This window comes from Columba livia, chromosome 11 (genome assembly GCF_036013475.1).
Source record: "Columba livia isolate bColLiv1 breed racing homer chromosome 11, bColLiv1.pat.W.v2, whole genome shotgun sequence".
Classification (NCBI taxonomy): Eukaryota; Metazoa; Chordata; class Aves; order Columbiformes; family Columbidae; genus Columba; species Columba livia.
Window position 1 is genome coordinate 18,144,467 of NC_088612.1, and position 14,716 is coordinate 18,159,182.

A 14,716-nucleotide genomic window follows, 5' to 3' on the forward strand; every position below is an offset into this window, starting at 1 on the left:
AATACAAGTGCTCAATTCTATATTCTACTCTTATTTATATAAATGCATTAGGATGGGGCACACACAAGACATCTCATACATATAAAATCCTCCTGTTTCCTGGAATTTAAGCCCTTATTCACACAGAAAAGGTATATACTCAACTACACGGACAAAAGCAAGTACAGCCCCACAATGACTTCCCTCTCCTTTCAAATACATGGAATAACTTTTGCATCAGCAATAAACAAGCTTTTTAAAAATCACTCAAGGGAAAACAAACCCCCACAATGAGATGACTGTACATTTAGTTGTGCTATCCACCCCAGACAGCTAAAATCAGTAACTGTGGTACAGGTACCCAGAGGGAAGGCTTCATTATCCAGCCCTTCATTTGCAGGTATTAAGCATCTACGGATTCGAATACTTCATTTTATGCTTAATTAATTTTCTTAACGATAATATCAGTTGCCTTTGAAAATAATAACACTAACATATACAACTCTGGAGAATTAATTTAATCTTTGTGTTATAGATCTCACGTGAGAAAACAAACCATTCAATCATTAAAAAAAGTATTAAAATAAATCTTGATAATTTTTTGTTTTAATTATCCTAAGGTAAGTCAAGTATTCAACTACCAGGGACACCACTGGTTTTTGCAATTTGTCCATAAGAACCTCCTCTGAATTTCCAGTTCCTATAGGCAATTTAGTCTACCTGTTCACCTGCTCCATCACTTGAAAATTCCTCCAAGATCTGGAGACCTCATCTTTCACAGGACGAAGTTTTCCAATATCTACTTTTACACTAACAAGGCAAAAGGGATACTCTGTAGAAACCCCACAACCACCGACTATGTAATGGACACAAATCGTGCCTGGAGCACAGACACTTCCCTGAAACCACAGGGATTAGAAATTACCCAAGACTTTACCAGATCCTCTTAGCTTCCCCATCAGTAAGTAAATGGTTACTTTCCTTCAAAATTAAAGTTCAGTTCCTCTGATCATTTGTGTCAGTAAGACCAAATCACTTTATTGTTTGTGAAATGCAAACATGAAAGTGCCATGAGCAAAGCAGTTTATTAAAAAATGTAAATGAACTGAAGCTTTTCATGGTGTTTGCCCAGTTCTAACATTTACCACCGTCACACAAGTGAAAAAAGAAACTACTTTGATTTGAAATACCAAACAAGTATTCTGAACTAGAGATAACTGAATGTCAAGGAATCCTGATTGTGATTGGCCAGTGAAAAGTTACATATTTGAAAATAAAATAATTGAGGAGTAGACACACCCGCTGAGATTAAAAGGTTGTTTTAAAGTCATTTTAGCACTCTTGCTCTCTTTCAAAGCTTTACTCATCACAGAAGTTGGCAGGGAAGTACACCATAGACTCCTAATTCACTTAAATTCTGGGCAAGGAAACTCTGGCTGCTGCCACAGTGGAATACAAATGGGAATTTTTCATACACATACCCACCAAAACAAGTCATTGCTGACCATTTTACAGAATATTGGGTTGAATACTTTTTATGTGATAATATACTGAAAAGGGGATTGAATATATACGCAAAAAAAAACCAGAACAAAACAAAACACAAAACTCACCACAGGCTTCATGACCCAACACAAAGGCATCTACTCCAACCTCAAGAGCCACAATGACAGCATGGAGCTGGATATTTTAAATACATTGATATGGGCACAGGGACAAAGGTTAGAGGAAATGAAGTGTGGGGAGAGTCAGTGATTCTCACACAAAATAGGCAACTAATTCTGCCTGTTTTCAGATAATATTTATCTTTAGAAAAAAAATAAGACATAGCAGCTTCCATACATTTTTGGTCTCATTTTCTAGTTCTTGCCTTGTACTATTCCAACATTAAAAATGAGTTTGAGCAAACAAAAAACCTGTCACTTAGAAGAAATCAGTTTTTAGATAGCCTTAGTTATGCATATAATAATAACAGGCATATAGCATTCACTCTAATCTGCTATTTCTTTCCATTTAAAAGATAAACAGAACTGATAATAGCAAATTCTTTCTAATAGCAAGAACAGCAAAGATCTGGATTGGACTGTTTGTTTTTAATCTGTTCTAAAAGCTATCTAGTAATAGATAAATATGTATCAGAAATGAAAGTTTGGATGTATATTGCGTGAAGTGCACCAAAATCGATTTTCAACCATGGCTCTTCTAACAGGCATTAATTTGGGATTGTTTCGCACACACTGTATCATGGGCATCACAGGATAAAATCTGTATAGACTTTAGAAACAGATCTAAGGAAAAACAAATACAAAAGAACAGCCACAAGCTTCACATAGTATCAAGATATCAGTGGGCATTGCTTACAAAACCTTGTCTGGATGCCTGAAAAGGAAACAGTAACGACAGTACGATCCTACCAAAGCAGCCTCTCTCCTGAAGCAGCAGATAGCTCCTTAGACCAGGACTAAAAAGATTTTAAAATTGTCTGAGGCCGCAGACGAAATGTGTAAAGGTAAATACTATAGGGAAATACTACACCCAAAACATGAATAAAAAATTTTAGGGAAACTGGAAAGGATTGTAACTATATGCTCTTACTAGGAACATATACCAGGATTCCCCTCCCAGCACCAAAATGGAAAAACCACGAATTTGTAAATCATTCAAGAAAACAGATACTTCCATGGCTGCATAACAGAATTAACTTGTAGACAAGTTAGAACAAAGCTTTACTTATCTTCATCCTTAAAAGGCAACAGGAAATTCTGCTATTGAGCATCATGAATGGAAGTCAACAGTGGCATAAGCCTACTGGAGTAGTCTGACTGCTCTCCAGTTTTAAACAGATTAGACATCCAGAGATGTGTATGAGCTATGGGAAGAGGCAGGCAGACAGCACATCTCTGGAACACCTGTTGCATACATAATGAAAATACTTATCTTTGCAGACAAAACAGGACACAAAAGAAAGAAGCCACACCAGCAGCATGCTTATATGCCCTAGGCTGAGTGCTCAAAACAACAGGTAAACTTGCAATATTCCATCTGATCCCCGAACCACTTCCAGAAGCCCAAACTAACTGCTGTGCGTACAGTGGCTAAATTCTTCCTACTGTCTTACTGATGCTGCAATATCTTCTTTGTCCCTAGTGTATCATAGGCAAGAAGTCAAAAGAAACCAGGGGGAAATAGTGACCAAGAGCAGGGCATGACTGCCTAGAGCTTGGAGACAAACAACAAACAAGAACCTGGGAAAAGTACAGCTAAGATCTATAACAATCTGTTCTTCCAACTTCCCTCTTCCACAGCTGCTCCTCAGATGGGAACCATGCACAAGCTCTGCAAAACAGAGTTGATCTATATACACAATAAATTTAGCCCTAAAAGAGAAATACAAGTCTTTTCAAATAAGCTGAAGACTAAACAGACACAAGGATGGAGGTCTCACATGTAATACACAAAATCTCAAACACTCACATTTGAAAGGATTCCTAATTCATCTTTAGTTATAAATGTTCTGAAAGATAGTTGGCATTCAGGTTTAAGTATTTACTGTATTTAGCAAAGGGCAAAGATTTATACTGCTTTTACATTTCCTTTTGATTATTTCATTTCTATATATATTTGTTAAGTAAATACGGTTCCTTTGAGCTAAAGCATAAATGCTATCCCAACACCCCTATATACGGGTAAAGAGGCATAGCTGGTTTAAAAAAGGTCATAAAGGAAATCTCTAAGAGCAAAGAATACAACTGAATTCCAGAAACAGTTTTTAAAATGCTATCAATCTTAACATTTTTATTTTGGACATCTCAACTAACTCTTAGTTATTGCATGGTTTTAGACAGTTAGAAGTAGTTGTGAGAATCTGACTTTAATACACATTATACAATTCTTACTGCAAAGAGAAATAAGAACTAAAGTCTGCACAACCTTTGACAGAAGGTCAGTAACACTCTGGTTTACACAGCATTAAATAGTGGGAAAATGAAAAAATATTTGTATTTTCAGAAGGGCTACAACATAGATTTCACCTGAGCATGACCTCATAATCCGAAGCTCATTGCCTTGATCAGTAACAAAGCAAACTGATGGAAAACAAGAGTTTAGGCAACACTTTTTTGATTTGTGAAGCCTAAACATTTTAAAACAGAAGGGCAAGCACAGTGCTGCAAATTCATGTAGTTATTTTTCTTGGTTACCTTTTGCAGCCTGTTAGAAGTGAGTACACAGATTACCTGAGGATCTGTCACAATATTTAATCCTAAAAGTTAGTTTAGGGGTTTTTCAGTCACCTGCACTCCCTTTTCATTTAAAAAGGGCTCCTCTGAAAAAACAATCATCTGCATTTTGCTCCTCCCCACATCCCCCAGAACAAAATCAAAAAAGAATAACATTGCTTTTTAAACATCATGTTTTTAAAGGCAAAAAGTATTCAGCTTTTAGGAAAACTTTAACAATCCTATTTGAGCTTACGGGCTTCCTGAGATAAAACATTTATTACAGTAATGGAAGCTTAGCTTTCCTGGTCTTTAACAGCGTCCCAAAACAGCTAATTCCCACCCTAGAACTGTTTCCTGACCTCTAGAAAGGGTCATCTATGTTTAACTATAGACAAAATATGCTCATGGCATTCCAAAGCTCCATAGTAAGCTCACTAAAAAGAATGCAGCAGGTTCAGTTCACATCTCAACTGAGCTTTGTTTTTCCATGATAAAATATCCACTCCAGAAGACGCCCTTAAGTAAGTAAACCTTTAAGTAACCCTTACCTGGTTGCCCTAAGTAGTACATGCTGATTCTTCAGTAATGAGTAGATAGTTCTCAAAACAGGCTATTCACCTCTCACACTGCTTCCTAATAAGTAACAGCAATGAGTAAACAAACCTCCAAGAGCAGGTTGCAATATGTAAGTAAAAGACTCCTGAGAGACCACAGAACACTCAATATGTCCCATCCAGAGCATAATATGCCTAGGTCTCAGAGTTTTGTATGTAAGAGAAAAATAAAAGGAGAAGCCTAATATTTGAAACTATACCAAGTAATCAAGCTGATTGGGAAAGACTGTCTGAAATTCCAGCTAGTAAAAAACTTTTTTTTTTTTTTTTTTTTATAAAGTCTGTTTCATTTACAGCTAACAATTGAATTAACAAGACGCAGAAACATTCATCCACTTCACACCGAAATTTTCCTCTACAAGCATCCATGTCATAATCACCATTAACTTGTTTGTGTTCCTGTTTGAAATGCCTTTCTAAGTAACATTTCTTAAGTTAATCACCTGATAACCCCACATTTTATACGTAAATATCTTCTAACCATGCACAAAAAAAACTTGCAGACTCCAACTAGTTGCATTAATGAGCAAGATGTATCTAGTCCCCGCATTGTGTTGGTTGGCTGTTCCTGCCTAGTTGCATAGGAAGAAAAATGAAACAATGAGAAAAGTTCACATTTTTTTTTTGCTATATGGAATTAATCTCACTTCCATAAATCAAGAAATACCGAGATTGTATCATTGCTCCCTTCTCATCTGGTTATTGAAATCTCCATAGATTACTGGACTTTTCACAGAGCTGCTCTAACTCCGTTACTCTTCCCTTTATGAGAATGGCAGGAAGAGGGGAAGCTGGGTATCTTTCACCAGCTGAGGTACATAGTCAAAAGAACTCAAAGAAATACCATAGCTTATCGAAAAAAGAATGCATTTGGAACCTCCCACTTCCATGCCTGCTAAACCGTCATGTTAAGCTACATGAGCAATCCCCAATTACCAAAGTTAACTTGTGGGACTCATTCTGCTAGTAGTCAGTTGTGGAGTTTTCATATGACATCAAGAGAAGCATTCAGAAAGGTCAACTGCCTGCATGGAGATAAGCCAAGTGCCAGAAGTTGCAGACAACAGCTCTCCACTGCCTTAGGTGACAGTTCTATGGCAGCCTAAGCTTATTTAACTACTAACTACTTGTATCGCATCATATTCAGCCTGGCACCTCTGCTCACTATACAAGTCCTCTATTTCAGCATGTTAAAGAACCAGAATAGCTTTTAGTCCATTTATCAAATTAGTTTACGTCAGATTAGAGGATACAATGAGCATTGCCGCTGGCAGAAAAAAAAGGGATGTGAGTAGCACAGCCAAGAGTTAGCAACTTACATTTCTAAAACCCTAAAGCCCAAGGTTATCAGGTTGAGAGAGGATCTCCTTCCCCTCTATTCCAGATGTAGTCTCACCAGGGCAGAGTATTGTGTCCAGTTCTGGGCCCCTCAGTTCCAGAAGGACAGGGAACTGCTGGAGAGAGTCCAGCACAAGGCAACAAAGATGATCAAGGGAGTGGAGCATCTCCCTTATGAGGAAAGGCTGAGGGAGCTGGGTCTCTAGCTTGGAGAAGAGGAGACTGAGGGGTGACCTCATTAATGTTTACAGATATATAAAGGTTTGAGTGTCAGGAGGATGGAGCCAGGCTCTTCTCAGAGACAGCCAATGACACGACAAGGGGTAATGGGTTCAAACTGGAACACAAGAGGTTCCACTTAAATTTGAGAAGAAACTTCTTCTCAGTGAGGGTGACAGACACTGGACCAGGCTGCCCAGGGAGGTTGTGGAGTCTCCTACTCTGGAGACATTCAAAACCTGCCTGGACACCTTCCTGTGTAACCTCATCTGGGTGTTCCTGCTCCGGCAGGGGGATTGGACTGGATGAGCTTTTGAGGTCCCTTCCAATTCCTGACATTCTGTGATTCAGCTCTCACTAAAATTCTCGTGGTGTCACAAATGAAAAACGTTTGAAACTATTCCAGTAACTGTGACCCCCAAAATAGTCATAAGTGGGAGGAAATATGATTACCAGAAAAAACTAGGATTATCTCATAAGCTGACCTGACATTTTTATTTTTTCTTCTTTCTAATTTAAAGCTAAACATTTATTCTCCTGATGAAAGCTGACATTCTTTCCCAGGAGTCTGGAAACAAAACTTGAATTCCACAAATTCCGATTAATTTGTTCAAACAAAGGATACTTATTACGCTGGCTCTTGATATTGTATATAAATTGGAGCAAATACCCTTTCTTAACTAAACTCAGCAGAAGACTAGCTGAAGTCTATGCTGCCACGCTTCCCAGATAGTAGAACAGTGAGGATTTAGACAGACATTGTTTATCTCAATTTCATTTCATCAGTAGCATGAGTCGTGCAAAAGCAGATAAAGCACACCATAGTAAATGCACCCCAAGCCAGAAATCCGCTCCAAAAGACTTTAGTATGGTTACCTATGACAGTAATGAACTAGATGTCAGGACTGAAAAAAACTTGCTATGCCATGTGTTTTACATAGCTACAATGCTAACCAGACACAGATGAAGATTATCTTTTTTCCTGTGGTTATTTAATTTTGCACTGGCAAAGTTAAAACCCCAACAAGAAACAATGTGCACATTTTATCTTTAATGCTACACTGCCTCCACTAAGTTTTCCAAGTTTCTCCCTGTTTATCGCTGCTTGGGTACTCTGTTTGGAGTCACAAACCTCCAGCTCCTGTTTTAGAGCCCTCCTTTGTTGAGGCAATCACAAACAATCAGATGCAAGAAATAAGAACTAATGTAAAACCTACTCAGTAAGAAATAGATCCTGCAGGAAAAATAAGAGAATGCTAATATGACTATATAGTTGAGGATTTTTGGAGACTTTTAAGATTCGCTCATCTGCTCTAGAAATCCTATACAATTTGTGATTAATGAGATATTCCAACAAGATGCTTGTGTATTTGAAGCTATGGTAGCTGTAAATGGTGTATCTTCCTACAGTGTCCTAAATTTTTCATCCTTTAAGTATCCGAAGATGTCTTTGTCAATATACAGGGTAAGTGAAAACGCAAACAAGAAAGATTATGCTTGTTCTTAAAATAAGCTTTGGATATGTGGGACAAGAGGAACACCATAGCAAAGGAAAAGGTTTAGCATGCCTGTAAAAAATACACCACCCAAACCAGAACCTTAAAACTAAAATGTACACCAAGCTTTCTTCTCTTACCATTTATCCTGTACTGGAAACACTCTCTCTCTGGCCCCCAGTATTCTTGGCAGCAATGTGATGTCAGCGATCTCCAGATTTAGAAGTGTGAAAGAAGATTCACAGTTTACTGATTTTAGTACTTTGCTTGGTGTTGATCTGTTTTCTCTGCTGTATAATCTCATACTATTACCAGAATTTATTTTGCCACAGCTTTTCCAACTAGAGACTAACACTTTCTCTTTCCATATATTGTCAGACATAGCATATTTTGAACACTAGTAAGGGACACGCCATTACATCAGAAATTCAAATTTTGATCAACAAATAATTATGGCTCCAGTCATAAGCCTGTGATTATTACTTAGCCTACTCTTACACAACGACAAAGACAGTCCATTCTTCCAAAAACAAGTTCATTTGCATTACTCATGTTCTGTCAATGACCTGTTTACAGCAAACATAACTCCAAAGTTAGAAAACAACATACCGTCTTATGTCCAAAGCTTTGAAACTGCAGCCAAGTGAATTCCAAGAGAAACAAATTGTTTCTTTCTTAAGTAACAAACACAAAAATACACAAAACACACTAATTCATGTCAGACCACTTATCTGAAGTAAAAGAAGGTACAGAACAGACATAGCTAAGTCAGATCTGCTTTAACCACCATTTGGTCCAAGAATTCATCCGACTAAAACAAGCAACCGTACTGAAGGCTTATGTAAATATTTAGGTCCCAGAATAATAATAATAAAAAATATTCCTTAGTCATTACTTAAGCTTGTTTTTAAACATGTCTCTCATTCCCTGCACTTGCTGGGACATCTACCACATCCAAGGACATGGTAGGTAACAGTTGCACCATCAGAGTAGCTGGTTAGCCCCTGCAGTTTAACTTCAAATCACAGCTAGTGGTATCTAAGGGCGTTGTCCTATTCCTCCCACAAACAGCACCTCTGTTCCTCTTGAGCCAGAGTGACACACACAGATGCAGCGAGCTGGTTCAGAGGGCTAAATTGGAAGCAAAGCAATGCCCCTTCCTGACAGTAACATCCTCTGAACTGCTGCATGATCAGGTAGGGTTCCCCACCTTCTTTCTCCGAGTCTTCTCACAACCACCCACATCTGCACACCACACACACCCCCCCCCCCCCCCCCCCATACGCTGCTGTTCATGCAACCTGTTTGGTTTCCAACTTGACTAAGTCCTTGAACTAATTTACCAGCTAGCTAAAAAAAGTTTTCATGTCATAAGGTCTTTGAAACAGTTCGCCAAAGACGTGCATTAGTGCTAGTAATCAGAAGGCAACAGCAGCAAAGATTCACTGGCTCAAGCTCCTTCAGAATGACAAGCCCAAGCAGAAAGCACAAATCATATATATCACCAGTTAAAGTCCTAACAAGTTCTAGAGATGACAAATATGTTGAAGGGCAATTAAGAACACTTTGTTGAAAGTTTCTTTTGGCTGCAACCAATCCCTCAGACACCACAGCATAATTAAAGCTATGAATTTATGTTTTCATATTCGGACACAACAATAAAACAAAAGTAGACTTTCCCCTGCTAATTCACTAAACTGCCGAGAAATCTGTTCTGCACTAGTTAGTGGAAGGAAAAAAAATGGTAAAAGCATTCAGAAATAAGTCTTTACAACTCAATTAACTGACAATTTCACTGTCTTCATTTCTTGTTTATGTGCTTCACACATCTTTAGCAGTAACAAAACCTTATCCAGTCTTTTGACTAAAACAACTCTTCCCATTTTTATCTTATTGCAATTTTTTTGTACTATAGATGTCGGCTGCTCACCTCATTACTTAACCCAGCCATAATGCCCCAAAGACGCATTCCAAAGTCTTAGATTCTATTTCACCTGAAGAAACAGTACAAACAATCCAAGTCATAAGTATTTCAGAAGCAATGAAGTACAAGATCGATTTTGTTATTCATTGTATGCCATGTAAGATGTATGTTCCAAAAGACTGAAATCAGTCAGCCGAAGTCAGCTATTCGCTCCGTGTTCTGCAAAGGAGAGCAAGATCATTTGTTTCTAGGATCAAAATCATTAATAAGCCTCTTTGAAGACAACTTTGCACACCTTCCATTTAACATATTTACTGTTAAATAAATCTAGTCAGTAATGTTTTTCATGTCATTTCTGAAAGACAAGTTTCCTTCAAAGTGCATCAGTGTTTGTGAGAGTAAGGTCAAGGAACAAGGAAGATTCCCTAATAAATTTAGAGGTATTCAGTTATTTCACCATAATTGGTTCTGTTCCCCTATAGCACAGAATGAAGATTTCTCCCAGATAAACAGTCATCCAAAATTACCTCTATCTGCAATCCATCAAAAGTTGTCATCACACTGTTATTAAGTAGCCTTTCAGAAATAAAACCTCACTCTCAGGTTTGTCGCCAATAGAGAGGTATGAATGTTTCAAGTTATTCCTTTAATAAGAATTAACCCTCTGAGAGATTAACTTGCATAGAAGAAACTTTAACAGATACATCCCAACAATCCCATTACAGAAGAGATTATTACAAGGCCAGTCTGTTTTATATTGCTTACCACCTACCTTATCCCACTGAGAGTAACACTGGCAGTGCACATACAAACATCCATTTTTTTGCCCACAAAACACAAAGATCAGTATCAGACCACACATAGTAAAAACTAACAGCTGCCATCTGAGCTACTGAGGCCACTGGAGCAACTATGCCACTGGTAAAAGAACAAGCCACTTCTATAGACAGACAACAACACAACATCAGAGACATTGCAGATCTTACCAGTGGGGGCTGACCTACATTACTAATAAAAATTTTAGTTACCACTTGCACTGTATATTTCAAATAGACACCAACTAGCCTTAGAAGCTTTCATGAACAAATCCACTGGGGAAAATAATGGTGGTTTCTGAAAACAAACTGTTCTTAGTAAATTCACATCTAGTAAACACTCAGTGTCAAAATGTTTTTTATTCACCACTTCATCTCTTAAAAAGAACTGAAGTTTAACAGTTCCCATGAAAGCAAGAAATACTCCCCCTCTCTTACCAAGGGAAATCTTGGAAGTAAAAAAAAAAAAAAGCCTCAAGGAATAGAGAAAGCAACCAAGCTTTGAGAGCTCTTAATGGCCAATCAAATTATAGATATAAAGGGCATTTTGTCGGGTTCATGAACAACTAGCAAAAAGAAAAAAGACAACCTTTCTTCATTTACTTACTGTCCTCAAAATAGCATGCGCATGCTTCTGAAATACTCGAGTTACCCTTCTCTCTCTTGGATCATTACCAGAAAAGTATCCCCATTATTATAAGTGCAGCCTCTTCACCTGTGCTCTAACAGGTTCTCACAGCCCATGCCACAAAACTAAAAAAAAAAATCAGCACAGCTTTACATGCACTTCAGTAACAGTAAGCGGGAGTACTTTAGTTTTTCAACCACAGCCTGGGGAGGAGGTACAGCAAGAATTCAGAAGCCCATATCAGCTTGTTTCAGTGAAACATGCGCTTAGTTTGCCTGTAACCTTTATCCCAGTCAGTGACAAAAATCTCATCCAAGAACTGACCCTAAAACAAGTCCTATTTAATCAAAGAGAAGCACTCAGTATGGAAGGCTGAGCTTGCTTTGTCAGGCTAGAACACGTACCTTGCTAACTGGGCACACCCTGATACTAAGTGACCCTTTATTTAAACACGTGACAAACAGATGCGCTAACAAAATTAACTGGAACACATTAGTTTACAGTTTTCTTAATTCCTGTGCTGTGATACTAAAAATAACTTTGTAATACAGGTATAAGGAAAAACACTGCTCACAGTCACTGCTTTTATTCAGAAGTACAGGAGCACGGAGGAAATCAGCACATCTTCTCAGTTCTCTGTGCGGTCCCTGGCCATCAGACACAGCCTAGGCTTGTCAAAGGAAGATGTCCTGCAAGAACACAAAATGGAAGACAGTAAGAATCTCTCTCCTCTTGGTTACTTTATTGCAAAGTACTAGAATTTGTTATAGTCACCTCCTAACAGTCAGGTACACAGATGAGTTGAACCCTATTCCCAGGCACTAAAAAAACATATGTGTGAAAACATGATTTCCTTCTCCCTGTTCTGAGCCACAAAAGGTGTATCTGCCATATTACCCCTTTACGTGCCTCACCATGAGCAATCAAAGGAAAAAAACATTCACAGGAAAACAACACAAACATTTTCTCTGCAGCGGCACTAGCACTGACATGACACTCAAACTTCTATTTACTCAGAAGAGGGTAGTTGTAACCAAATTTTGAAATTAAAGCATTCTAGAATAGTGGTCTCTAAAGTGGGTCACACTTGCAAGACAATCCGCTAAGGTGTAAGGAAGAAAACATTTTTGTAACAGTAATTAATAATATTTTTTTAAAGGTTCCAATTTCATGTTTATCTTCTATTTTTGAGTATGTTTTATACTGCATATATCAGCACAGGAATACCTGTATGTAATTGATAAATAAATACATACACATATATTGAGGTGCACACTAACGAGCATTTTTTATTCATAGGCAAGTGCAGCCAAAACAAACTAGAGGCTACTTTTCTAGAAAGCAGAAGCTCCCTTTCTATGTGAACACGATTTTCCTTTTTCCTACCAAGCAAAAAAAGAGGATTTATATTTGTCCTGCCTTCCCTAATTTTCCTTGATGCCAATAAATCCACACTAAGTCACATAAATCTTTCTCAAAAGGTTGATCTTGGGGTTCTTTCCTTTGATTATCCCTAAGATCCAGCTCTACACCTCCTCCCAGCTCTCTCCCCACGCCAATGTCGGTCAGTTTCACTTTCCCCAGCAATGAGGACCAGCCCGGGTTCATCCAGTGCTGCTGCTCCAGAGGATGGATGGATGGATGGATGGATGGATGAATGAATGAATGAAGGGGCCTCCCCAGACACGTGGCTCCGGGGATTTCAATTCAAAGCCTGGGGCTCTTTTTGCCACCCCAACCATAAGAAATGTATTGGGACCTGAATGAAAAAAACCTATTAGCAGAAAGAAGTATCAGAAAACCATATTATGATAAATGATCTGCTTGACAAGAGAATAATAAGTGAACATAATGAAACAATAAATAACTAGAATTAAGGATCCACCGAATATTATTATTACCTCTTACCACTTCGTGGGAGCCGAGGGAAGAGAGGAGGGTTATAAGGAAGAGTACAAAAAGCTAAGTACCTAGACTCTCACCAGGCTCTTTCCCCTCACCCAAGTCGGTCCCCCAGCCCTCACACAGGAGGGCAGCAGCAAGGGGGCACCCGTCGGCAGGCTCGGGGCAGGCGGGGGACCGGAGCGAAGCCCGCCGGGCCTGGCCTGGGGAAGGCCGGCCCCGGGCCACCGTCAGCGCGGCGACAGGGGCCGCTCCCTGCCGCCCACCACGGCGGGAGCTGGACACCCGCCAACCCCCTTCCCGGGCGAGGAGCGGGGGCGAGAGGAACCCCGCGGGGCTGTGGACTGACCTGCGGAGCGCGGCTCCCCACAGGGCCCGGGGGTCGCCCAGCGGAGCTCGCGCCCCTCAGTCCGCGCAGCCTCCCACTGCACGCGCACGGCCGCTTTACCACTCCCCCCAGCCCACACGGATCTATGCGCCACCCGCCTCAGCGCGCCTCTCCTGCCAGAGCAGCCCCTCAGAAGAACACCCAGCCAAGCCAGGAGCATCCACCGCCCCCAACCCTCACCCAGCAGCCTGGTGTAGAGAAGCAGTTCGAACAACACACCAGGACTACTTTCTCTCCGCTAGCGGAAGCACATTACCTACATGCGCGAGCGCATGCGCGGGACAAGTTCTGAGGGAGGAGCGCGAGGCACGCTGCGAGTTGTAGTCCTCTTGCGCGAGCTCCGCCCGCCGGGCCCCGCCTCCTCTGCTGTGCGCGTGGTGGGCGGTGCGCGGCGGGGCGGGCCCGGGCCGCGGCGGCGGCGCCCGGAGTTAGTTGTTGCGCGCGGGTGCGGCGCTCTCAGCCGCGTCCCGGAGCTGGTTCCTCTCCGGGGCTCGGTGGCTGCGGGAGCCGGCCCTGACGGAGCCTCCTCGGTGTAGCCGCCGCTGCCTGCCCGCGGGAGGCACCGTAGGGCTGGGGAGCCCGTGCCAGGTGAGGGGCCGGTCCGAGCCCGGGGGCGGGAGGGGGTGCTGGCCCTTTTGGTGGTGGGGGGAGGCCGGGGAGCGGCGGCAGCCTCGCGCCGGCTCGTGCGCTGCCCGCGCGGGAGGCTCGTGTTTCCTCAGCGAGGCCCCGGGCGGGGGCAGCGGGAAGGGGCCTCGGCGCGGCCCGCCGGGGGGCGAGGGGAGCGCGGCCGCCTCCTGCCCGTTCTTCCCGCGGGGGTCCTGCCGTGGCCTCGGCGGGCGGCGCCGCTTGTAGTTGCGCCCGGAGGGTCTGAGTGGCGCCGGCAGCCGCCCCGGGGCCCCCGCGGGGCCGTGCGGCGTTCTCGCCTCCGGCCGCGGCGCTGGGCCCCCTGGTCGCTGCCGACGGCCCCCGGGGCCTGCGGCGGCAAAGGGCGCTTTCTTCTGCCCACACCTCGGCTGGGAGTTTTGCGGCGTGATCTTGCGCTAAATATATTGTGCCGGAGCCTGCCAGGGAACGCCGGGCGGCTGCGGAGCTGGCACCTTCTAGGAATTTCCCAACGATAAAGCCGCTCTAGGTGCCAGGTGAATGCTGTCCCTGTCGGGGCTCTGTCCTCACTCTGTTGTGTGTTCCTGACA

The 14,716-nt window shown here is 41.8% G+C and overlaps 1 protein-coding gene across 18 annotated transcripts in view; it reads right to left on the minus strand.

Moving 5' to 3' along the window:
• Positions 1 to 13,883, minus strand: part of HMG20A (high mobility group 20A) — a 170,748-nt gene extending 156,865 nt beyond the window's left edge. For 2 of the 18 annotated variants that reach the window (XR_010475284.1, XR_010475283.1), the window contains exons 1-2: positions 13,485 to 13,627; positions 11,808 to 11,922 (exon numbers count right to left, since the gene is read on the minus strand). Coding sequence is in view for 3 of the 18 variants with exons in the window: in XM_065076228.1 (XP_064932300.1) it covers positions 8,007 to 8,077; positions 9,797 to 9,835 (110 nt within the window). In the remaining 15 variants the exon portion in view is untranslated. Of the gene's footprint in view, positions 1 to 8,006; positions 8,078 to 9,796; positions 9,861 to 11,807; positions 11,923 to 13,134; positions 13,463 to 13,484 lie in introns of those variants that run through there. The other 16 variants (XM_065076228.1, XM_065076230.1, XM_065076229.1 and 13 more) reach the window with 16 other exon arrangements.
• Positions 13,884 to 14,716: the final 833 nt, after the last annotated feature.